Below are 26,065 nucleotides of genomic sequence, written 5' to 3'. Positions count from 1 at the left end.
AGCACTCCACAAATACTTCCGAACGAAAGAATAAGTGGCTGGGTTCTACTCCCTCCAGATACTGATTCTAAGCTACATTATTTGGGCAGTTAAATTTCTAATTGTTTCGGGTTCACCATTTCCCTGCTGAGAGCTCACCTCCTCCAGGAGGCCTTCCCAGACTGAGCCCCTTCCTTCCTCTCCCCCTCCTCCCCCTCTCCATCCCCCCATCTTACCTCCTTCCCTTCCCCACAGCACCTGTATATATGGATATATGTTTGTACATATTTATTACTCTATTTATTTTACTTGTACATATCTATTCTATTTATTTTATTTTATTAGTATGTTTGGTTTTTTTTTCTCCGTCTCCCCCTTTTAGACTGCGAGCCCAATGTTGGGTAGGGACTGTCTCTATATGTTGCCAATTTGTACTTCCCAAGCGCTTAGTCCAGTGCTCTGCACATAGTAAGCGCTCAATAAATATGATTGATTGATTGACTGTTCCGGGGAAGGGTCTTTCCCCACATAGATTGTCGGTCCTTTGTGAAACAGGGATCGTTCAGGCATTCCTGCTACGACAGCGGTGCTTTAGAACCTCCGGTTATGGGAAAACCACGTTCTAGTAACAATAACGTCGGTGTTTGTTAAGCCCAACTCGAACCCATGACCTCTGATTCCCAAGCCCGGGTTCTTTCCACTGAGTCACGCTGCTTCCCCGTAAGGCACACCGAATCTACCGGTGCAACACGGGATAAGCGGAACGGACCGAAGTTGGCCGGGGGGAAAGAACGCTCCCCTGATACTTCCTACACGTTCTATCGAAATCATCTAACGACAGCACACGTTATAACAGAAATGACTATAACTCACCTCAGCGCTTGGGCCACAAGCGAGATACTTGGCAATCCCAGCCTTTTCACCTCCCTGCTAGACCGCGCGCCCCTCGGGGGGCACGGATCACGTCTATTTCTTCTACCGTACGCTCCCCGACGCTTAGTACGGAGCCTCGCACGCAGTGGGCGTTCAACAGTATCGATCGGACACACGGGTGTGTTAGCGACAAAGGCCCCGGAGATCTGACTGATCCCTGCCCAGTTCACTCATTCGATCGCATTGATTGAGCGCTGACTGCGTGCAGAGCGCTTGGGAAGTATGTTGCCAGCTTGTACTTCCCAAGCGCTTAGTACAGTGCTCTGCACAGTCAGCGCGCAATAAATACGATTGATTGATTGATTGATTGAAGTACAAGTCGGCAACGTATAGAGACGGTCCCTACCCGAGGCAGACGAAAGTCCAGGGAAAGAGGGAATGGGCAAGGACGGGGAGGAGGAAGAAGGGAGAGGGGGGAAAAACGAGCCTCGGAAGCATGCTACAAAAAGGGCTTCTTTATTGAGGGCAGCGAATAAAAACCCCCTCCCTGCCGTGAGTGCGGGGTAGGGGCTGGCCCGCCCCCCCCCACTCCCGCTCTTCCCGGCTTTCCCGCCCGCCCCCCTCCCCCCCCCCCAACCCCACACTGCAGCTACGTACAAAACCCACCCGTGGCGCGTACAAAAGGGGCAGGAAATAGTCAAAAGCTCCTGAAAAACTCCTTCATCTGCCAGGCACTTAGTACGGGAAGGAAAAAGGAAAGGGAGGAGAAAGGGCTGGGCTGGGCACACGCTCACTGCTCAGGCTAAAGGAGGAAGGCGTTTCGACGCGGGCTCGCCTCCATCCAGACGCCCCCCGGGGCTCTCGCTCCTTCTTCCTTCGGGCCGTCGCCCGCCCGGCTCTGCCCCGCCGCGGGGCAGAGGTGGGTCGCTGGGGGCCCGGGACCCGGCTGGACGCCTTTCGGAGAAGGCGGAGGCCGTAGCCCCCCGGGCGGCCTGACGCTCTTGGGAGGATCAAGCGGGCCGGTGGTCAGAGGCCGGGGGGGGGGGACAAGTCCCGAAATGGTCTTTGCTGTTACCTGAGGCGCGGACCCTGCCCAACCACCCGCCCCCGGTGGGCCCTGGGCCAGGGTGGGAGCGACGTGGTGAGGACCTGGGCTCTGCCCGGGCTACAGCTCTGTCTGTCCGTACGGGGCAAGCGGCCCGTGGGCAGCAGGAGAGGGGCGGGGGGGAGGGGAATCGGTGCCTGGTGTGCCGCCAGGTGAGCCTGAGAGGGCCCAGCGGGACGCAGCCCCCTCAGACACAGCCCGCTGGGGCCCAGAGCTCCTCCCTCACGGCTTGCTCTCCGCAGCGGGGCTGTCTCCTAGCGCGCCGGCGATCTCGGTGAAGGAAGGCCGGTCCTTGGGGCTCGGGGCCCAGCAACGCTGCATCAGCCGGTACAGCTTGGAGGGGCAGCCCTCGGGCTGCGGGAGGCGGGCCTTGCCCGTCTGCAGGCCTGCGGAGACGGTCCCGGGGCTCAGGCTGGGTCCCCCTTTCCACAACGCCCCCCCCCCCCAACACACACACACAGACTTCCCGCCGTCGCACGGCCCAACCCCCACGATCCCCTGACCTCCCCTCCCCTGGATGCAGAGAAGCAGCGTAGCTCGGTGGAAAGAGCCCGGGCTCGGGAGTCAGAGGACATGGGTTCTAATCCCGGCTCCGCCACACGTCTGCTGTGTGACCTTGGGCAAGTCACTTTTAACTTCTCTGAACCTCAGTTACCTCATCTGTAAAATGGGGATGAAGACTTGGGATGAGCCCCACATGGGGCAACCTCATCACCTTGCATCCCCCCCAGCGCTTAGAACAGTGCTTTGCACTTAGTAAGCGCTTAACAAATGCCATCATTATTATGCTGGGGAACCTCAGCCCCATCCTCCCTTCTAGACTGGTCTCCCCCTTCTAGACTGTGAGCCCACTGTTGGGTAGGGACCGTCTCTATATGTTGCCAACTTGTACTTCCCAAGCGCTTGGTACAGTGCTCTGCACACAGTAAGCGCTCAATAAATACGACTGAATGAATGAATGAATAGGATCCAGCCCAGCAACCCAGAGTGAGCGGGGAGAAAGTCTCCAAGGGGTGGTGGGCATCGCCTGGCCCCACTGAGGCGGGTGTCTGGCTGGAGGGGAGAGGGACAGGGAAGGACAAGGAGATGCCTACCTGCCAGCACCTCATCATCGGCCAGCGCCCCGTGGGGCATCTCGCCGTGCGTGAACACCTCCCACATGAGCACACCGAAGGCCCAGATGTCCGACTTGGTGGAGAAGTCACCCTCCAGCACGGCTTCCGGGGGCATCCAGCGCAACGGGATCCACGACTGCCGCAGGTGGTAGTACTCGCTGCGTGGCGGATTGAGCGGGCGTCACCCCGATCCCGTCCCTCCCCGGCAGCCCGGCACCCTCGGGAACGGAGCGGAAACCGACAGGGGACCTCGCCGAGCCCCGGCCCTACTTCCCTCCGCCCTGCAGCCCCCGCTTCTCCGGGAAGAAATCCCCCACCTCGATGAGGAAGGGGCCTAGCAAGGAGAACGGCCACTCTAGAGGCGACGCCAAGATCCGTTCCATCTGCCGCGGGAGACCTTCGGAGTCCCCCCGCCTCCCTCGGCCGGCCCTCCCTCGCCCCGTCCCGCCCCGACGGTACCTGTTGTAGACATCCTTGCTGAGCCCCAGGGCTGACACCTTCACCTGTCGCTGGGCGCTGACCAGGCAGTTGCGGGCAGCCAGGTCTTTGTGCACAAAGCGGCTGTTGGAGAGGTGCTCCATGCCCAGGGCCACTTGGGTGCAGAGTGCCACCTGTGGAAGTGGAAAGGAGGGTGGCAGGGAGGGCAAGCATCCCGGCGGGGGTCTGACACTTTGACACAGTCCAACAGCACACGATGGGCCTTGGCAAAGGCCCTCAGTTCTCCCACAACACGGAAGTTAACGCCCCCGACAAACTTGCATTATACTTAACACTCTCTGACTGGGGGCCGGGCACACGTGCCCATGTCCTTCTCCCAAACCCAGAACTGCACTCTATCCAGACAGACTCACGGTGCCTGCCGGACGTTCTCTAACCCCGGCGGCCCTCTATCCCAAATGAGAAGCGGTGTGGTCTAGTGGAAAGAGCACGGGCCTGGGCCTTGGACACCTGTCGACATGTTTTGTTTTGTTGTCGGTCTCCCCCTTCTAGACCCAGAGCCCGTGGTTGGGTAGGGACCATCTCTATATGTTGCCGACTTGGACTTCCCAAGCGCTTAGTACGGTGCTCTGCACACAGTAAGCACTCAATAAATACGATTGAATGAATGGGAGTCAGAGGATCTGAGTCTAATCCCGGCTCCGTCACTTGGACTACTCACTTCGCTTCTCTGTGCCTCGGTTACCTCACCTGTTAAACGTGGATTAAGACCGTGGGACCCATGCAGCACACTGGCTGTGTCCAAACTGATCAGCTGAGCAGACACTAGTACAGTGTCTGGCACAAAGTAAGCACTTAAACACTATTAAAAAAATGAAAAACTGAGCGGGCAGTTCAATGCCCTAGAGGTTCTACCTAATCACCCTTAACTATGCTGGCCCCACAACTAGTCAATCAATCAACAGTGTTTACTGAACATTACTGTACACAATGCACTCTACTAAGTGCCTGGGAGAAGATAATAAAAGAAGCAATCGACAGTACTAAGTGCTTAATGTGTGTGAAGCACTGTACTAAGCCCTTGGAAAAGTACATTACAACAGAGTTGGTAGACACAATCCAGCAGGGGAGGTGGACACAAAAATACTAGTCAAATAGGAGGGAAAAGTGCTCAGATAGTAGAATGCACCAGATAAAATACACAAAAGCGCAAACAGGGAGCAGTGAGCACAAAAGTGCTAAGCTGGAGAAGAAGGCTAGGAGAAGAAAAATTCACTGGGGACAGCATCCTGGACTAAGTGGGATTTTGGAAGGGTTTTGTAGATGGAAAGAGCTGTGGTCTGGCTGATTTGAAGGGGGAGTTTGTTCCAGGCAGGTAGTAGGACGTTAGGAAGGGGTCAGAGGAGGGAGAATTAAGAGCGAAGGACCCTGAGGAGGAACGGAGGGTGGGAGCTTGGCTGCAGTTCGGAGGAGATTGTGGATAGATTAGAGCGGCAGACCTGACGGGCTGCCTCAAAACAAATGGTCACAAGTTTCTGTTTATGAATTCAGAGGTTTGTGAGGAGTGGGGAGAAGGGGAGCGGGACATTTTAGAAAGGTGATCCAAGCGGCAGACTGAAAAACAAATGAGATTTAGTAACGGGCTTGGATGTGAGAGTTGAAAGAGCAAGGAATCAAAGAAAGCGCTCTCGTTATAAGCTTGGGAAAGAAGGAAGATGGTGTCTAAAATACCGAAAAAAAGGGGAGGCGGACGAGAGTATTTGGGGGGGGGAATGAAATGTTCAATCGGCCTTTCTAAATGTCTAGTTGTGGGTATGTGGAAACTGATGGCAGACAGACCTTAGACTTTTATAGTGGCACCTCTCCATTCCTCCTTCTGGTTAACAGGGGGAGAAGAACTGCTTGGGATAATAATTTGTTAAGCACTCACTACGAACCAGGCACCGTACTAAGTACAAGATCGTCAGGTTGGACGCTGTCCCTGACCCCCGTGGAGCTCAGAGTCTAAGTAGGAGGAGACCAAGAATTTCCTCCCCATTTTACAGACGAGGAAACGGAGGCACAGAGAGGTGATGTGACTGCTCGTCCAGGGTGACCCAGCAGGGAAGTGATGGGGCTGGGATTAGACCCTGGTCCTCCGACTCCCAAACCCAGGCTTTACGAACCACTACTGGGTTGGGTCTGTCTGGATCAGGACTTTACCGATAACTCAGTGGCGGCCTTTGTCGCCTGCAGAATCCCTGCAGTATTTCCTCAACACGTGTGAAGAGCGGGTTAGACTCAAAGGAAATGCCTATACTCCACCAGCCAAAGAGCATTCAGATAATTCCAACTACCAGGGCTAGGACAGACACTCTTTCTATTTCGATCCACAGAGCCTTCCCATTTATTTCTTTAGGGTACATCCAGTTGATTAGTCAGTGACCCTGCTGAGTTCAAAACCGAGACCACGGAAATTTGCGTCCACCCGCTGCCGCTACAGCGGAACCCCAGAGCTCGCAGGCCGGAGGGGCCGGGCCAGTCCTCCGGGCTCCGGGCCTGAACCGGCAGCGGACGCAGAGAACTGCCCGGCAACCAGAAACCTCAAGAACAGTGGCCGGCGGGGATCGCCGACCGAATCCGTGGCCGGCCCAGAGCCAGGGCTGGGGCCTCTGTGGGAGGAAGGGGCTGCCTTCTGCCCGTCCTTCCCTCCCCGGTTCCCACCCTGACGACGGCCAGGAGGAAGGGCGGGCGGCCCTCTGCCTAAAGTAACTGCCCATTCCTTCTCTAAAAGCTGCTTGAGTCTTTGGACGTCTTCGAGACATCAGCCCTGCTACGCGGACAAATGAAAAAAAAAAATCAGGATTCGGGAGAACAGCTCTAAATTTATCAAATCCTGACAGGCTCGGGCAGTGAAGGCACTCCGTGGGGTCGGATTCCAAAACCGGTCCCTGCCTTTGAGGAGCCAACAGACTGACAATCGACAATATTTGAATGTCTGTATGAAGTGTACACACTAGAGTCAGTAGAGGTATGATCCCTGCCCTCTGGGAGTCAGGCTCAAACAGTGTACAGAGATGTTCTGATCTACTACAACCCAGACCCCACATTTGTCTCTAACGCCAACCTACTCTCGGCACCTCTATCTTGTCTGTTTCAGATACCCCACCTCGTATCCAACAGAACAACCACGCTCCCCACCTTGAAAACCCTCCTTAAATCACACCTCCTCCAAGAGGCCGTCCCTAAGCCCTCATTTCCCCAACCCACCCTCCCCTCTGCATCATCATCATCATCATCATCATCAATCGTATTTATTGAGCTCTTACTATGTGCAGAGCACTGTACTAAGCGCTTGCGAAGTACAAATTGGCAACATATAGAGACAGTCCCTACCCAACAGTGGGCTCACAGTCTAAAAGGGGGAGACAGAGAACAAAACCAAACATACTAACAAAATAAAATAAATAGAATAGATATGTACACGTAAAATAAATAAATAAATAAATAGGGTAATAAATATGCATCAACTGGGCACTTGAGTTCCCCTTAAGCACTTTGATACTCACTCCAGCCCCGCAGCGCTTTCGTACGTATCCTTATGCTCTACTCTTTCCCTGATCTGTAATTTATTTTAATGTCTGTCTCCCCCAATAGACCGCAAGCTCCTTTTGGGCAGGGGGCACCTCTACCAATTCTACCTCTACCTGTGAGTTGACTATCCACGTCAGATTTCTACCCTCATCCCAGAGAATCTGCCCCACCCACCGGGTGGTCCCTGCTGACCACAACAGTGGGTCCCTTCGGGTTCCCCGGCCCCAGAGTCACCGCCTCTCTATCCATCCTCTGTGGCCGCTTCTCCACCTCCTCTATTCGCATCATTTATCTTCTGTTATTCACACCACGTCCCCACTCAGACAACCCAGAGTCGGCTTTCTTTCTATTTCTTCCCCCGGCCCTTGGATCAAATAGGTTTATGGGCCAGTAAGATGAGCCTGAGGCCTGGAAGGTTGTGGGGTGGAGAGGGTGCACAGTTTCTTCCCAGACAATCTTCGCCACCCTCCTCATCAAACCGGGTCTTCGGTCTGCTGACCCCCAAATCAAGGCCCTAGTCTTGCTCACCTTCTGCTTGGTGCTGATGGGCTGCGGCTTCGGCTTCTCCTCCTTGCTCTTGGAGATCCTCAGGAATTGCTTCAGGTCTCCCTGGGGAGAGATCAAGCCCCAAGTCTGGGTTAAAACTGAGTCAGAAATCTGAGCTAGGGCCCTACCCTCTTGACGGCAGGGTTGCCTAGGCCCCAGAAGTTACAAAGAGGTGAGGCCACTGCTCCAAATAGCATCGGGGGGCAGTTGCTTTCCTGGGCCCGGAGTTTGAACGACAACTCGGTGCGGAGCCCTTCAATGGGTGCTCTCAGGAAGGCAGTGAGCATCTTCCCTCTCTTTAAGGAGCTGATAATCTAACGGGGGAGACCCTGGGGAAGCAGCATGGCCTAATGGAAAGAGCACAGGCCTTGGAGTCAGAGAACCTGGCTCCTAATCCAGGTTCTGCCCCTTTACTGTTGGGTGGGCAAGTTGCTTCACTTCTCTGTGCCTCAGTTTCCTCAACTGGAAAATAGGGATTCAATACCTGTTGCCCCCCACCTACTTAAATCGTGAAGCCCACATGGGGCAGTGATAATCTGGCCTGATTATATTGTATCTACCCCAGCACCTAGAACGGCGCCTGACGCATAGTAAGTGCTTATCAAGTACCATTAAAATAGGTAGATAGATGGCCAGATAGACAGATGAATGCAAAAACCTAAGAAGCCAACAGTGGTAGAATAATCTAGCCGAGATCTCAGGGCTGATCTTAAATTTGCTCTCCTGCTCTATTATTCTCACAAACTTGTCGGTGGAATAGGTAAAGATTGGGGCTGGAATCAGGTCTCCTTGGGCCCCAGAGTTCCAGATTAGAGCGTAAACACACCAGGAGTGAACCACGTTCACACTGTGTGCGGTTCAAGTCCCAAACCCCAGAAATCCAGGAACTTGGGGTGCTGCTCTGAAAACTCCTGAACTCCTGGGGTCAACATGGAGGGCATTCCTGGGGCTTGGGGGTTCCCCGGGCCTGTGAAGGGTACCTCAGAGCAATCACCCGGGCTTCTTTGATGGCATCTCCCCACTTGATAAAACAGCAAGATGCAACAATTTGCGTTCAGAGACTTGAGAATAAGGTGAAGGTGAACTCTGTGTGGGACAAGGACTGGATCTAATCTGATTCTGCTGGATCTCTTCCCCGGTGCCTAGCCCCAGGCTTGGCACATAGCAGGCGCTTTGTAAATACCATTAAAGGTGGTTTCTGGAGTGGCTAGCGTTAGGTTAGGCTGACCGGGAACAGGATTCCTGGAGAACGAGGTGTTTATTTTTTTTGAAGAAGCAGGGGGACACCATTTGGTTTGAGCTACCTCGAAGATCACTTCCCACAGAAGACGTGATGTTCAATAGGAAAGTTCAGTGGTGGGAGAGGGCAAAACAGATGCAGGAGAGGGGAAGTGGGTTTGTTATGCTGGAGAACAGCGTGAGCTAAGGTGTGACTAGGACATTAGGAGAGTAAGGACAAGAGGCACACCTGAACTCAGGAGTTTTCTTGGAAAGCGCAGGGCCGAATGAGTGGTGATCACGATGATGTTTCAGGAAGATGCTACTTCCTTCCAAATGGGGGCTTTAAAGCCCTCAATCACCTTGCCCCCTCCTACCTCACTTCGCTACTCTCCTACTACATCCCAGCCTGCGCACTTTGCTCTTCTAATGCTAACCTTCTCATTGTACTGGGATCTTGCCTACCTTGCTGCGAACCTCTCGCCCATGTCCAGCCTCTGGTCTGGAATGCCCTCCCTCCTCACTTCTGACGGACGATTACTCTCCCCCTTCAAAGTCTTATTCTTCCATAAGACACGACTCCTCCAAGAGGCCTTCCCTTGACTAAGCCTTCCTTTCCTCTTCTCCCCACCTTTCTGTGTCACCCTGACTTGCTCCCTTTAATCAATCCCCTCCCAGCCCCACAGCACTAACGTACATCGCTGTAATTTATTTATACTAATGTGTCTCCCCCTCTAGACTGTAAGCTTCTGTCTGTTTACTGTTGTACTCTCCCAAGAGCTTAGTACAGTATTCTGCACAAAGCGCTCAATAAATACGACTGAACGAATGAATGAGGTACAGAGTCCGAGATGATAGACTGTAGTAATCCAAGGGCAAATGACCAACACTTGTGTGGATATGTGTGCTCCAATTGTGTCGCTGAGCTGATCATGTATTTGGGTGCTCTGTCTAAGTGTTTCTGTCGTTCCTTTCTGTTGCCTGATTCATTTATCTGGTGTGTATCTGCCTGTATCCCTCAGGGGTCTGACAGATTCCTGCTGGCTGGGGGCCAGGTGTTTCATCCCTCTGCCATTGGCTCCATACCCAGTGGGTGATGGATATAGATCGGGACTAGAGATGTGGCCCGAGAAGACACAGAAAGACGTAAATGCAGGAAATACCAAGTGGGATGACTGGGCAGGACAAAGGGAACGAAAGAGGAACACAAGATGATGTGTACAGAGAAGGGGAAGGATCGTCGGGAAGAAGAGCGGCTGCCGCTGGTTAGGGAAAGAAAGTCAGCAAGCATGACCAGGAAGGAATGTGGTTAGAAAAAGTAGCGGGAGAACAGACAGCAGTCACACCTGCCTGCTCCGAAAGGGCGATGGCATTCTTGAAAATCCCCACACTCCGGCAGGGCTCCTGCTTTACAAGCTTCCCCTGAGCAGTGTGCAATTCTGTATCAGCGGGGCGAGCGGTTCACTAAGCTGTGACTGCTGAAAGCTCACCACTTCCAACAGACAGCGGCTAACGGTGATCTTTAAACACCCGATTCCTTCTATGGCGTTAATGAACCGACACCGCGAGGGTGATTTGGTTCCCGCCACCACGGGACTCAGGTCCTCCCAATCCTTCCACGCGTTCCAACTAAATCCCATAATGAGAGCGGGGGTTAGGGCAGAGATGCAGGAAGGTAAGAGGTGCGAAGCTAAGAAGCTGGCAGAAGCCACTTCTCTGTACCTGGGTGAAGGAATTTAGGAGGATGCGGGGTGGGAGTCCCCACTTTCTCTCTTTCTTCCCTCCCCACTCCAGGCCCCCAATTTACCCCGCCCTCCGTCGTTTGCTGTCACGACGCAGGTGGGTGGGGAAACGTACCAAGTCCACATACTCCAGGATCATGTAGTGAGGCTCCACCTCCCGGCTCAGCCCCAGCAACCGAACCACGTTGGCGTGACTGAGCTTCCCGAACATCTCGAACTCCCGCCGGAAGTCCAGCTGCAGCTGCTCGTCCCGGCTCTGCAGGCTCTTCACCAGTACCAGGGTCTCGGCCACTCCCTCCTCTAGGCCCTGAGCCTTTGCCAGGAACACGTCGCCAAACTCGCCCTTCCCTGGAGGAAGAGGCTTACCTTAGCCACGTCCCCAATTCCCCCCTCACCCTTGTCCACGAGCACTTGTTGGCACTTCCCCATGAAAGGGGGGAGAGGAGGGGACAGAGAGGAGGGGACAGAGAGGGTCAGCTCCCAGTGGCCACCAAGCAGTGACGGAGGCGGAGGCTGTTTCCTTCGGCCAGGTACTCCCAGAGGACAGAGCCAAGGAACGGACCGGCGCCAGTCAAAGGGAGGAACCCCAGGGAAGGGTGGGACCAGCCCGGGGTGGGGAGTTGGGGGGGCTATACCCAGTGTAGTAATATGCTGCAGGCTGGAGCGGGAAAAGGTCATCTTGTCACCGGTACTGTGTCGCTTGCTGGCAGCCGAGGAGCCGGAGCCTAGGCTGGTCAGGGCCACTTCCTCTTGGATCTCCGCTGCCGGCTGTCCGTTCTGCAGAGGGCCACCTGAACGGGAAGATACGGCGGGGCCTAAGGCTTGAGTCCACTGCACTGGCAGAGTCCAGCCGTAGTCTGTAACCGTCCCGCTCCCCTAGGGCCGATAGACCACGCACCCCTCCGTCTGGGGTGGAAGGAGCGGGGCTTCTTTGATCCTATCTGAGGTTAGATAAAGCCCATGATCCCGCCCCCAGGAAGCAGAGGAAAAAGGCGCTCCTGCACCGGACTCCATCCACTGGCATCTCGGGCGGCTACTGGGGGGGCCTATGCCAGGGTTGCCCAAAGGGCCAGGGCCCAGCTCCCTCACCGTTGAGACACTCCATCTCGGGCTCCTCGCCTTCAGGTTGCTTCTGCAGTCGCTTGGCCTTGCAGCGCTTCTTGCAGTAAAACATAAGACCCAGCACGGCGATGATGTAGGCGACGGCGGCCCCCACGGACAGCCCGATGGTCTGGATCATCTTGTAGGGGGGTGGGCTTCCGGGCCCCTCGGGTCCCTCCACCACTGGTTTGTCTGGGGGTCATAAACGGGAGCGGGGCATCGTCGACACGTTCTGGGTTACCCCACAGCACCCCGGGGACAAGGCTCTGCTGTTCAATGGCTATGGGACCACCGCCCAGACACCCCCCCGACCAGATTCCAGCGGCCTTGGTCACACCACTCCTCTCCCTAGCACTGACGGCTATTTCTGCACTTGAGTTGTCGGTGTCTTTATCGTCTGGCGTCCTGCACGTACTTATGATCTCTGCCCTTGTCACTCTGAGCTTGAGGGCAGCTTCTCCCCGGCTGGCCTCACCCAGAGAGCGAAACTACCTCAGGGCCCGGCTGAGGTATCCGCCGTGGAATTGGCGGATATTAGAGAGGAGGTAATAGTAGCCAGGGAAGCCCAGCTCCTCCCCGGTCCCACCACCCTACTCCCCAGGCTTCCCGTACCCACGACGTAGAGAGAGGCCTCGACGTGCTTGATGTTGCAGCTGTTGCCGGCGATGCAGGTGTAACGACCTGAATCTTCGGGGGCCACGTCATGGATTACCAAGGAACCATTGGAAAGAATCTGCATCCTTGGGGCAACGGGGAGAGAGAGACGGAGTGGAAGAGGAAAGGGCCTGCCCGTCCTCACCCACCCTCCACGGCTCCTCCCACCCCGGACCGCATCCGGTGGGGAATTGGGAGGCCACGTGAGGCGGGGGAAGAGTAGGATCTACCTGGGTTCCAGCAGGGCGGGATCCAGGATACGGTCCTTGCCCTTCCACTGGATGAGCGGAATCGGATCGCCCTGGGCCTGGCACTGCAGCAGGGCGGTGTGGCCCTGGTACACCGAAGTGCGTTCCGGCTCCAGCTTGAAGGTGACGAACACTGGTTGGGGAGAGAGGTGTCGTTCAGGCAGAGCATCGCTATCTAGGAGAGGGAGGATCCCTTTGCGGCGTCCTGTTCTCCAGGCTGGACTTTATATACTTCCAATTTCTTAGTGTTCATAACGTTATCTGAACATCGGAAGATGCGGGACACATCAGCGTCGCCTCCTGCCTATTCATTCACTGCATTCCATGCCCCGGCAAGAACAAGACTGGCAGGGACGCGGGAGTGTCGTCAAGACGCTAAGTCGTCAGGCCACAGGGCCTGTGTAGGTTCTTACTCCACACTTCTCTGTTCCCGACAGGAAATTCCATCATCAGTCTTGGTGGGAATATTACACAATCTATTATGCCATTGTTTTAGAACAGCTGTACATAAACTCTGAGAAGGAGTCAGAGGACCTAAGTCTGACCCCGGCTCTGTCACCTGCCTGTTATGTGACTTTGGGCAAATTTTCACTTCTCCTTGCCTCAGGGGCCTCATCTGGAAAATAGGGATTTGATTCCTGGTTTCCTGTCTACTCAGACGGTGTGCTTCATATGGGACAGGGACTGTGTCCAACTTCTGGTCCTAGACCACAATCTGGTCTCTACCCTACCCACCTGGTAACGTGCTTGGCACAGAGAAAGCGCTTGATAAATGCGACAATTATTAGGAGACAGTGTCTTTCCTCTTTTCCATGAGCAGGGCCACTTTAATAACTAAGCTGAAGGGGAAATCGCCCTGGGCCCAACTTCAACCCTTCTGTCTCAAAATCCTCTGATAATGCTGGGGAAATAATAACGATAATAATAATAATAATGGCACTTATTAAGCGCTTATTACGCGCAAAGCAATGTTCTAAGCGCTGGGGAGTTTACAATGTGATCACGTTGTCCCACGGGGGAGCTCACAGTCTTAATCCCCATTTTACAGATGAGGTAACTGAGGCACAGAGAAGTTATGTGACTTGCCTAAAGTCACACAGCTGACAAGTGGCGGAGTCGGGATTTGAACCTCTGATTCCAAAGCCCGGGCTCTTTCCACTGAGCCACGCTGCTTCCCCAATAACTTCCCCTGAAATAACTTACAGGCACAGAAAGAGAGCAGGGGCGGGGGCGGAATACACCGTCCAGAGGGAACTTTGGCTTTGGGGACCCCCAGAAACGTGCCCAGGCCCCTCACCCACAGAGACGGACAGTCTCATCATCAGGAAAAGTATGTAACCTGCACGAATGAGGAAGGGCCTTCCTGTCCCGCTCCCATCTGTTACCTCTTCGCTACCGCCGTGGGCTCCTCTCCTCGTGGAGGAGAGCTAAGTAGCGGGATTATGAACGGGGGCAGAAAGATCAGGAAGAATCCAGTCGGTCGAACTTCCCTCCCTATACCTTTGGCCGTGCGACCCAGCGCGACTGGCCTTCCGTCAACGATACAAACCAAAAAGCCCTTCCCCTGACGCGGCCAGGTCCCGGGCCCTACCCGCCACAGTAAGGTGCACGTTGGCGATGATCTGGCCCTGAGGCTCATTGGAGGCGATGCACGTGTAGTTGCCGGCGTCTCCGCGGGTCACCTTGGAGAAATGCAGGGTTCCCGCGTTGTCCGTCACCCAGGCGGGCAGGCTGCTCCCGTCTAGAGGAAGACCGTGGGGAAATTGGGGCTCTGGGCCCGGACCGGCCCCAGAGGCAAGCGCCTGCCTCCCCATTCCTGCTCCACCCCACTCTGCCCCGGGGGGCTCACCCGCTTTCATCCACCGAATGGTGGGCTTCTCCCGGCCCGTGGCCGAGCAGGACACCGTGGCCTCCTTGTCAAACTCCATACACTGCTGGGGCTGCGGAGGCGGTGTGAACTTCAGCTTCTCTGGAGGAGGGAGGCAGAGCAAGGGACGGTCACCCCCCGTTCTTGGGGTCCGGGCGCAGGGCGTTTCCTTCTGTCCCCAACGTTGCTTTCCCCACTCTGGCTCAAGAATTCACCTAAAACCTTTCCCCCGCCTTCCGCCCCTCCGCCACCCCAGCGGATTCCCAACTTCCCGTCGATCCCGGTCCCCTCCGCCGGCTCACCCAGCACTTGGACCCGAGCCTGCGCCTCTACGCTGCCAGCCTGAGTGCTGCTCACGCATCGGTACCAAGTGCCGTCATACACCTCCACGTTGTTGATGCGCAGCGTCCCGTTTGCCGAGATCTCGAAGCGCGAGTCCTGAGGCGGTAGGGAAGAGGGTCGGTCAGGGGTACCGGGCCCGCCCCACCCCCCATTTCGGCCCCCCACTTCTACCATTTCCAGAGGGAGGCTCGGGCAGGCCGGTTCTCTCTCTGTTCACCCCTCCCTCCTAGCTCCAGAGCATTCGTTATGGAGAAGGGGAAAGGATGAACCAGGTGTGAGGGGAAGGACGGGAGGTGGTGGGAAGTGCCCCGTCTCACCTCGGAGATAGGCATCTGGTTGCGGTACCAGCTGATGGTGGGATTGGGTGTGGCCCGGCTCAGACAGTGCAGGTAGCCTGGCTTGCCTTCCTCCAGCTGGCTATCCTGGGGCTTCTGCAGCCACGTGGGCACCGCTGTGAAAAACAGGGTAGGAGGGAGGAGAAAGAGTGAGATCTCTTCGACAGGTTCGGAGGTAGGCATCTGGATGGGCAAATAACTTGGGGGGCCTAGTCCGGTACTATGAGATCAGTACTGAGTTGCCCAAATCCTAATACGAAAGCAGGTTTTTTTTAAACTCCGAGACCGATTATATTCTCTGTTCCCCCTGCTCCTCCAAAGTCTCAGCTTGGGGCTCCAAATCCCAATCCAGGTCATCAGCACCCTTGCCCCGTTTTCTCTCTACTCAACCTCTCCTTCCTTCCCCGCTGCTCACCCTCAGCATCTCTAAGCGCTCCCCAGAGCAGCCCCCGTGTACACCCACCCACTCTCTGGCACCCAAGGCAGCCAGGATGGGCCACACCAGAGATGCAGCTGGCGGTGGGACCCACCAACTGGCAGGCAAATAACTCCAGAACCAGATATGAACACCTGCTCAACCACTTCTGAACCTTAGCCGTCTTTTTCCTGCAAGGGCATGCGGGAAGAGGAATGGGCCCACTTCCGATAGCATCGGGGCAAGGCCCTCGCCCCGACCCAAGAACTGATTTCCCCGACTATCCCCCCAGCCTCTCAGCCCAGCGCTCCGGCCCACTCCCGGCTGTCCGCCGTCAAAGACGACAACAGTGATGGAGGAGTTCCCCTAACAGCCCGCGGGTCACTAATAATAATAATGACGGTATTTATTAAGCACTTACTATGTGCAAAGCACTGTTCTAAGCGCTGAATAAGACAGTGCGGGATCACAGTACCGCCCGCAAGGAGTGGGCGCTTAATAACCGCTAGTCATCAGGATGGTAGAGAGGATTCCCAGCCACATAACCTGAGGTCACGAGGGGACATTCGGGCCGGCCGGCCCTCGGGAGCCCAGAACGGGAGACAGCCTTCCCCCGACCCCCCCATCCAACTCCTTCCCCTCTACTCTCCGCGTGCTTACTGGCCACGGTAACACGGAGGTCCTGGTGCCGCTGGCCGGCCCGGTTCATAGCGTGGCAGGTGTAGATGCCGGCATCCCCCTCGGCCGTGCTGGCGAAGACCAAGTCCCGGCCCTCCTGGCGGACGCTGCCGTGGGCGGGCAGCCTGACTCCCGCCCGCTCCCACCACACGCTGGGCTCTGGCAGACCTCGCGGGGCCGCGCAGGTCACACGCTCTTCCCTGCCGGCCGCAAACACTTGGGCCTCCATGGGCTGCATGTCCTCAATCTCTGTGGAAGTGGGAGGAGGGAAGGCCACGGAAGAGGGAAGCAGGAGTTACAATCAATCAATCAATCGTATTTAGTGAGCGCTTACTGTGTGCAGAGCACTGTACTAAGCGCTTGGAAAGTACAAGTCGGCAACACACAGGGACGGTCCCTACCCAACAGTGGGCTCACAGTCTAGAAGGGGGAGGCAGAGAACCAAACAAAACATATTAACAAAATAAAATAAATAGAATAGATATGTACAAGTAAAATAAATAGAGTAATAAATACGTACAAACATATATACATATATACAGGTGCTGTGGGGAAGGGAAGGAGGTAAGGTGGGCGGGTTGGAGACGGGGAGGAGGGGGAGAGGGAGAGAGCTCCCAGCTCCACTACTTGTCTGCTGTGTGACCTTGAGCAAATCAAGAGAAGCATCCTGGTGCAGTGGATGTAGAGCCCGGGCCCGGGAGCCAGGAGGTCACGGGTTCTAATCCCGGCTCCGCCGCTTGTCTGCTGCGTGCCCTTCGGCAAGTCACTTCACTTCTCCGGGCCTCAGTCCCCTCATCTCGAAAATGGGGATTAAGACTGGGAGCCCCACGTGAGACGGGGACTGTGTTCAACAGGATTTCATTCATTCATTCATTCAATCGTATTTATTGAGCGCTTACTGTGTGCAGAGCACTGTCCTAAGCGCTTGGGAAGTACAAGTTGGCAACATCTAGAGACGGTCCCTACCCAACAGTGGGCTCACAGTCTAGAAGGGGGAGACAGAGAACGAAACAAAACATATTAACAAAATAAAATAAATAGAATAAATATGTACAAATAAAATAGAGTAATAACTACGTAAATATATATATATATGTTTTTATGTAGTTATTACTCTATTATATATATATATATATATATATATATATATATATATGTTTGTACGTATATCCATATATACAGGATTTGCAGGATATACATGTATATACATATATACAGGATTTGCTTGTATCTACCCCAGCTCTTAGTACAGTGCCCGGCACAGAGTAAGGGCTTAGCAAATACCATAATTATTATTGTTACTGTTATTAAGAGGGATGACTTATCTCCTCCCGGCCGGGCCAAGACCCTCTGCGGCCTCTTTCATTCATCCATTCATTCATTCGATTGTATTTACTGAGCGCTTACTGCGTGCACAGCACTGTACTAAGCGCTTGGGAAGTACAAGTTGGCAACATATAGAGACGGTCTCTACCCAACAAAGGGGTCACAGTCTAGAGGGGGGAGACAGACAATAAAACAAAGCATGTGGACAGGTGTCAAGTCGTCAGAATAAATGGAAGTAAAGCTAGATGCACATCATTAACAAAATAAATAGAATAGTAAATATGTACAAGTAAAAGAGAGTAAGAAATCTGTACAAACATATATACAGGTGCTGCGGGGAGGGGAAGGAGGTAGGGAGGAGGGGATGAGGGAAGAGGGGGCTCAGTGTGGGAAGGCCTCCAGGAGGAGGTGAGCTCTCTTTGAAGGGAGGAAGAGAGCTCTTCCCCGTCTCCATGCACACGCCCCTTCCCGGACACCCTCATCCTCACCCGAACCCCTACTTTCAATGCCTCACCATCTTCCAAAATTATCTCTCAGCCAAACTGAACCATTCCTACTCACTCCCCAGTGGGATGCCTTCTCCTGCCCTTTGGCCCGCCTCTCCCCCTTGCTCAGAAACCGAAGGTTGTCGACCCCAATGTGATCCCCCGGGGACCGAGCCGCCCTTCTGGGGTCAGCGACCGAGCAGCTCCGGGACGAGGGACTCGTGGTCTGACCGACAACCCCGGGGTGGGGAAGGAGACGGCTTGCCAAGTTGATGGCCCATGCGCAGCATTCGGTGAAACTTGCCTCAGCTGCAAAAAACGACTACTTATTCGTGTGTGTCCGCTCTCTTTGGACTCCAAGCCCTTCCCTGAGTCCTGGGATGGGAAGGCTGCAGGTGGGAGCAGGGATGAGTCTTTTGGAGACCCCAGGACGGTGCTATCTATCTTCACCAGAGAGCGGGGATTTTGTATCGCTCCGCTCAACTCTACCGCGTTTTCCTAAGGACAGCGCTCTGCACACATTAGGTGCTCAATAAATGCTACGGACCGCTTCCCCCCTCAGGGTCCCCGGAAATCCGAGACTCACCTGCCAAGTGCAGCTTCGCTTCCAGAACAACCGGCGGCCCTCTTTGGCCCCGGCCCACACAGCGGTACACCCCTGCGTTGCGTGGCCTGACCTGAGTCAACAGCAGGGACCCATTGGCGAAGACCGTAGCCCGACGGAGGTGCGGGGGGCTAGGAGTTAAGAATAGCGGTTAGAAGGCAGGCAGGATCCCCTGTGCCCACCACGGGAATCCCAGAGACCCCAGCCCCTGCTTGGTCCCTCCCAGTGCCCTCAGGGAGCAGGTCCTCTAGCCAGGCAGAAAAGAGGAGCCAGATTCGCCATAATCTGAGCGTCACGGGATAATACCGGGGGAGAAGGAGCCTTATGCTTCCCCGCGGGGTAGACCGCACTTACCGGCTGCGGTTGGTGATGGCAGAGTCGTCCTCGAAGAGCCACTGCAGGGTAGGGGGAGGGGTGGCACCAAACTGGCAGTGGAACATGGCCTCTTCGTTCCGGCCCACCACTTGGTCCTGGGGCACGACCAGGGGCCGGGCGAAGCTCTCGTCTGGGGTGGAGGGGAGAGGGTGTCCAAGCAGGGAACGGGGCCGGAGCCGAACCCGCGGCCGGGGAGGGGCCCACTCGAGCTGCCGGCAAACTCCCGCCCGGCCCTCGCCCCCTCCGCGCTCCACCCCGGCCGTACCGACGATGCTGAGGGTGACGTTCTCGCTGCTGCAGACGTGGCCAAAGGGGTTGTGGGCGCAGCAGCTGTAGAGGCCGCTGTGTTCGGGGCCGGCTCGCCGCAGGGTCAGGTTCCGTTCCTTGCTGCTCACTGAGTAGTTGCTTGGGTCCTCAGGGAGGGGATTGCCATCCTGGAACCACTGGTAGGTGGGGCTGAAGAATGGACACGTTAGGGGCTGCCGACCCTTGGGAAGCCCTGCAAACTGATTCCTTCCCACCTCTCCTTCAGGTGACAAGGCAGGGGCAGGCCACACAGAGACCAACTGAAGGAGCAGGGCAACGGGAAATGGCTGAGGGGAGTCACAGAAGGGCAAGGGACGGTCCACCAACAACCCGGGAGAGAAGAGGCTGTCAAAGCTCAACAGGGCAGGACATCAAGTCCACCACTGCCTCCGTTTCCCTGGCAGGGGCAGGCCACACAGGGACCAACTGAAGGAACAGGGCAACGGGAAATGGCTGAGGGGAGTCACAGAAGGGCAAGGGACGATCCACCAACAACCCGGGAGAGAAGAGGCTGTCAAAGCTCAACAGGGCAGGACATCAAGTCCACCGCTGCCTCCGTTTCCCTGGCAGTGGCAGGCCACACAGGGACCAACTGAAGGAACAGGGCAATGGGAAACAGTTGAGGGGAGTCACAGAAGGGCAAGGGACGATCCACCAACAACCCGGGAGAGAAGAGGCTGTCAAAGCTCAACAGGGCAGGACATCAAGTCCACCGCTACCTCCGTTTCCCTGGTGCAGGGGCCCTCTCCCCTCCTCAACGCCACGGGGCTTTCAAGATGGGGTGCGCGGGGGCTTCCTCAGCTCTCCTCTCGAGACCCCGGGCTCCTTACCGAGGGTGTCCGTCGATGTGACAGCGCAGAGTGACCGGGGTCTGAGGCTGGATCTCCGCCAGGGAAGCGGGGTGCTTCAGGACCACGGGGCCCGCCTCGATCCCTGTGGGACAGAGAACCAAATTCAGGAGCCAGAGCAGGGCTCGGGCGGCGGAGGCGGAACGGAGACCTCCCCTGCCGGGAGCCGATACCCTGGGAGGAGTTGGGAGGTCGGCGGGCGCCCGTCTAGCAGGCGGTCGGTTACCACGTCGGGCACAGGAGGGCGCTCAGGAAACAGGACGGGAGGCGGAGGGGACAATGGATGGCTCCGGAAGTCCGGGAGTTGGGAAGTCCGGGATTTGGAGGGAGCAAGGACTCTAGAGAGGGAACACCCCTCTCCCCCTCGCTCCCACCCCCGGCACAATTCTTCCCCACACGGCCGGCCGGCACTCACACTTGATGTTGAAGGAGGCGTTGGCGCTGCGGACCTCCTCGCCCGTCTCGCCGTCCCTGGCCACGCACTGGAAGCTGCCGGCGTCCCGCAGCCGGTCCACCGCCGCAAAGCTCAGGCTGCTGCCCTTGACGAAGCGCCGCTCCGTGTCCACGACGGGGACCCCGTTGAGCAGCCAGTGCACCCGCACGCGGCCCGCTCCTGCCACTTCGCAGCGGAGCAAGGCCCGGCGTCCCTGCAACGCATCCTGGGATGACGGTTCTTTGGTGAAGATGATGGAGGCCCGGGTGCCTGGGTGGGGGGAAGAAGAAGGGGGGGGAGACGTATCATCAGGGGACGGTCGGCACACAGCTCGAGGGGGACTTGGCCTCTCCCCCCGCCCGCAAGAGAGAAACAAGAGCAGAGTTCAGCCAGGAGGTCAGCTCCTCTTCCGGCCCCTGAAGCTCAATCCTTTATTTCATCCTCCATCTGCCAGGCAGACACTCATATAGCTCCAAGATGGGTCCTGGGATCACACCAACTCCTACGCAGCCCCAGGGTCTGCTGAAGGGCCGGTGGGTTGTGGTTGCGTGGCGGGGAGAGAGGGTGTGAGGGACAAACAGCCAGGTAAGAAGCCCATCTGCCCCTCCAAGTCCCTTAAGGGACGATGGGCAGCAATCATGCCCCCTGTTCCGATAAACTCCCAAACCCCTGGGTCTCATTGATCCAACAGCCACTTTTAGCACTTACACTTTTTATTCAATTGTACCTTCAATTATTTATCCCGATTCCCTCTTGGCAGTATTTTTCTATGTCTCCCCTACTATGTGTCAACTCTTATAATAATATTGTGGTATTTGTAAGGCGCTTACTATGTGTTGAGCCCTACACTGAGGTACTGAGGTAGATGAGAAATAATCAGGTCCCACATGGGGCTCACAGCCTAAGTAGGAGGGAGACCGTTGCTGGGCAGGGACCGTGTCTATATGTTGCCGACTTGTACTTCCTAAGCGCTTAGTACAGTGCTCTGCATATATGTTGCCGACTTGTACTTCCTAAGCGCTTAGCACAGTGCTCTGCATATATGTTGCCAACTTGTACTTCCTAAGCGCTTAGTACAGTGCTCTGCATATATGTTGCCGACTTGTACTTCCTAAGCGCTTAGTACAGTGCTCTGCATACAGTAAGCCCTCAATAAATACAATTGAATGAATGAATGAACAGGTACTGAAACACCATTCTGCAGATGAGGGAACCGAGGCACAGAGAAGTTGCATGACTTGCCCAAGGTCTCACAGCAGACACATGACAGCCGGGATTAGAATCCAGGACCTCTGACTTTTAGGTCCACGCTCTAATAGGCCATGCTGTTAGAGAAGCAGCGTGGCTCAGTGGAAAGAGCCCGGGCTTTGGAGTCAGAGGTCGTGGGTTCGAATCCTGGCTCCCCCACAAGTCTGCTGTGTGACCTCGGGCAAGTCACTTCACTTCTCTGGGCCTCAGTTCCCTCATCTGTAAAAATGGGGATTAAGACTGGGAGCCCCACGTGGGACAACTTGATCACACTGTAACCCCCCCAGTGCTTAGAACAGTGCTTTGCACATAGTAAGCGCTTAACAAATGCCATTATTATTATTATTATGCTGTTTTCCCCAAGTGCTCAGTACAATGAGTTGCACCTAGTGGGTGCTTAATAAATACCATCACTACTTCCCAAAACATTGGACGAGGTCCGAATGAGGATCTGTGGTGGGCAACCGGGGGAGGGTCTGCCACACCTGGGTTTCTCCAAGGTCTGCTTCCTAGGGGACCCCTTGAGGGGACGGGGCGGACACCTTGAGGTGGTGGGGCCTGGCAAGGAAAGGCTAGGTGCCGAGCTTCCTGTGCCAGTCCAACCAAGTGAGAGGTGTGCGCTGCACACCGTACGGGTGGAGAGGGGCAGGGCAGGGCAAGGCAGGGCAGGGCAGGGCAGGTGGCCCGCTGTCACACAAAGGGCTTTGTTCCCCTGGACGTGGGCGCGCTGGAAGTCAGACAGGGGCACCTGGAGAGGGCAAGGAGTAGCTCACAAGCTCACAGGCCCTGGGGTGGGGACGGGGAGGGGAGAACATCCAGGGGAGGATGGAACGAGGATGGAACGAGGAGGAACCAGGGGAGACCCTGCTGAGCAGCAACCTTTGAAATCCGCCCTTTCCCCTCCATCCAAACTGCTACAACGCTGCTCCAAGCGCTTCTCCTACCCAACCCTGAAGACTACGACATCAGCCTCCTTGCTCACCTCCCTGCCTCTCTCCATGCCGGTCTACATTCTGCTTCTAAGATCATTTTTCTACAAAACCTTCCGGTCCACATCTCCCCACTCCTCAAGATCCTCCGGTAGTTGCCCAGCCACCACCGCATCAAATAGAAACTCCTTACCGTTGACTTTAAAGCACTCAATCGCTTTTCTCCTATCTTAACTCCCTGATTTCCTAATACAACCCAGCCCGCTCGCTTCATTCCATTAACACCAACCTACTCACTGTACCTCAACTTCGATTATCTCGCCGCCGACCCCTCGCCCATGTCCTACCTCCGGTCGGGAGCTCCTTCCCTCTTCACTTCCGACAGACCATCACTCTCCCCACCTTCAGAGCCTTATAATAATAACAACAATGGCATTTATTAAGCGCTTACTACGTGCCAAGCACTGTTCTAAGCGCTGGATCAAAATCACATCTCCACCGAGGGGCCTTCTCTGACTATGCCCTCATTTTCCCCATTCCCTCTCCCTTCTACATCACCCAAGCACTTGAATCTGAACCCCGCAAGCACTTGACATTCATCCCACGGCACTTCCATACCCAGACACGATTTATTTTCACGTCTGTCTCCCCCGTAAGCTCCTTGTGGGCAGGGAACATGTCTACGCACTGTTTTATTTGGAATCCCTGGATTCTCCCCTACCATGAACCCTTTTGAGGGTCAGGGCGCTTGCATTCCTCCCAGAGGTAGTCAGGTCTTTCCTGGGTCTTCAGACTATGTGTCCCGCCCCGCTCCCCACCTTCCTCCAGTGCTCAGGGCTGGGGCTGCAGGCCATAAGCTCCCTGTGGGCAGGGAACGTGTCTACCAACTCTGTTACAATGTCCTCTCCCAGGCTCTTAGTACAGTGCCCTTCACACAGGAAGCACTCAGGAAACGCGACTGATTTGACCGTTTTCAGCTGTGTGACTTTGGGCGAGTCCCTTCACTTCTCTGTGCCTCAGTTACCTCATCTGTACAATGGGGATTAAAACTGTAAGCCCCCCCGGGGGCAACCTGATCACCTTGTTACCTCCCCAGCGCTTAGAACAGTGCTATGCACATAGTAAGCGCTTAATAAATGCCATTATTATTATTATTATTACCAACTCTGTTGCTCTGTACTCTCTCACGCCTCGTGTCGTGTCCTGCCCACAGTTAAGTGCTCGATAAATACCACTGATCGAGGGGGTCACGGGATGGGTTACAAGAGATGCCTGAAACCTGAAGGCAGGCACCCGGACTTAGAGCAGGAGTTGCCCAATTTGGGGACCCAGAACCCAAAGGGGGATCAACTACCCCAAGGTGTCCAAGCCTCCCTGCACTCCGGAGCCTGTTCCCCCTCTCTCCCCTAATTCCAGCAGCAGTTAACAGTTCCCAGACCCCCAAGGTGTGGGCCAGGGGCCCAGACTCCAGAAGACCCAGGGCAAAAGGGCCCAGAACGCCAAGTCCCTCAGACGGAGGAGGTTCTCTGCCGCTCAACAGCTCCCATTTCCCAGCGGGAAAAGTGGATGTGGAGCTCTCACCTGAACCACGGTGGGGGAACAGCCAGCTGCCGGCCCTAGGGAGGGGTAACGTGGCCCATTCTACTGGGAAATCCCGGAGGCGACCGGGGAGCCGGAGGAGACGCGGCGGGGGAGCCCCGATGCCGTGAGGCTCAGCCACCTGCCCCCGGTAACCCGAGCCGCCGGGCTGGCGGCCAGACGGCATTCCTCCGTGGGGCCACGGCGCTCCTCCTTCCCTTCGGGCCCGGCCAAGGCTCAGCCACTGGGGGAAGTGGGGTGGGAGGAGGGGGAGGAGGGTGGTCCCCCTGGGAGATGAGGAGAACAGGGTTCTGGACTCCCCAGGGCTGTGGTAATCCCGTGTTCCCAGATGGGCTCTCAGAGCCCTTTCTGTTCACATGTGAGAGCCTGAGAAACATCAAAGTCGGGCCTCCGGGGCCCCGCTGGTCTGACGTCAGTTCACAGCAGGTCCTGGTTAAAGCTTGGCTCGGGGAGATCGGGAAGACTGCAGTCAGTGGGGGCTGCTAAGGAGGTCCCGGACATCGGGTCGGGCCCAGAGCCTCAGCGGCAAGCCCGGGGTCCAACTGGAAACAGGCGGACGGTCCGTTCTAGTCTCCTCCGGTCTCCCTCCCTCCACGTTCCCGGAAGGGAGCGAAAGAAAAGAAAAAAAGGAGTCGCCACTCTGCAGACTGAATTCGCAAGCGCAGTTGTCTCCCAGACACGGCACCCAACCGCACAGGCCCTGTGGGGAACCAAAGCTCATTGTTTAGTACAGTGCTCTGCACACAGTAAGCGCTTAATCAATACGAGTCCGTCTGCGTAGTCCTCCGGGGACCTAATTCCTGCAGCATGGAAGGAGACCAACTCTGCTCAGAGAGGGGGAAGAAGAGGTGCTGGGCCCTCTAGACCGCAAGCTCATTGTGGGCAGGGAATGTGTCTACCAACTCCATTATGTCGTGCTCTCCCAAGCGCTTTCGTGCGGTGCTCCGCACACAGAAAGCGATCGACAAATTCGATCGACTGCGATCTCTGGGAGCGATTTAGTGTTTCCAGTCCGGTCCCTGCCCTCCCCCAGCTCCGTGCCTCCAACCCACCCTGTGTGGGCACGTGGGGAAGGCTGCTCCGGCCGCGACTCCAAGACGGCTTGTCCGAGCTTTGTACCCGGGTTTCCTCGTCCAGTTTCGAGTCTGCCTGCCCGCGGCATGTGCCCGCGAGCCGGAGCAGAGGGGGGCATCCCCCTCTGCTCAGGTGACTCACATCACATGCAAGAGCGCTCCGGACCAGAGGAGCCCTGGCATCCAGCTAGGCCCGGGGCCAGGCACGGCTCTGGCTACCCTCCGGACAGCTTCCAGGTGGTTCCCATTTGTCGCCAGCTGAGGCTGAAGAGTCCAACATAGCTCCCCTCAACCCAACACAGACGTTCTCCAAAAAGCAGCCCTCTCTTCCCAGGACTCTTGGACAAGGAGCACTGCCCGGTCCCGGTCCCAGAACTCCTTTACCGGAGCTCTCCCGGGGAGGCCGTCCCTTTTGCTCACCAGGTTCACGCCCACCTGAAGATGAAGCATGATAGCCTAGGGCAGATCGACTTCCCCTAATCAATCAATCAATCAATCGTATTTATTGAGCGCTTACTATGTGCAGAACACTGTACTAAGCGCTTGGGAAGTACAAATTGGCATCACATAGAGACAGTCCCTACCCAACAGTGGGCTCACAGTCTAAAAG

General features: G+C 55.9%; 1 protein-coding gene across 1 annotated transcript; it reads right to left on the bottom strand.

The window, feature by feature from the left end:
• Nucleotides 1–1,495: 1,495 nt before the first annotated feature.
• On the bottom strand, nucleotides 1,496–24,548 carry PTK7 (protein tyrosine kinase 7 (inactive)). Its single transcript, XM_038760854.1, has 20 exons — nucleotides 24,365–24,548; nucleotides 20,589–20,876; nucleotides 20,156–20,258; nucleotides 19,285–19,475; nucleotides 18,999–19,149; nucleotides 18,627–18,775; nucleotides 16,212–16,478; nucleotides 15,119–15,252; nucleotides 14,762–14,897; nucleotides 14,442–14,561; nucleotides 14,184–14,333; nucleotides 12,575–12,725; nucleotides 12,303–12,430; nucleotides 11,679–11,882; nucleotides 11,225–11,380; nucleotides 10,705–10,937; nucleotides 7,612–7,692; nucleotides 3,532–3,683; nucleotides 3,052–3,230; nucleotides 1,496–2,343 (listed from the first exon to the last, which is right to left on the bottom strand). Exons 1-20 carry the CDS (start codon nucleotides 24,546–24,548, stop codon nucleotides 2,180–2,182), a joined length of 3,321 nt encoding a protein of 1,106 aa, XP_038616782.1. The 3' UTR covers nucleotides 1,496–2,179.
• Between the last annotated feature and the right edge of the window lie 1,517 nt (nucleotides 24,549–26,065).

This window comes from Tachyglossus aculeatus, chromosome 19 (assembly GCF_015852505.1).
Source record: "Tachyglossus aculeatus isolate mTacAcu1 chromosome 19, mTacAcu1.pri, whole genome shotgun sequence".
Lineage (NCBI taxonomy): Eukaryota > Metazoa > Chordata > Mammalia > Monotremata > Tachyglossidae > Tachyglossus > Tachyglossus aculeatus.
This window is presented reverse-complemented; position numbering and strand designations above follow the sequence as displayed.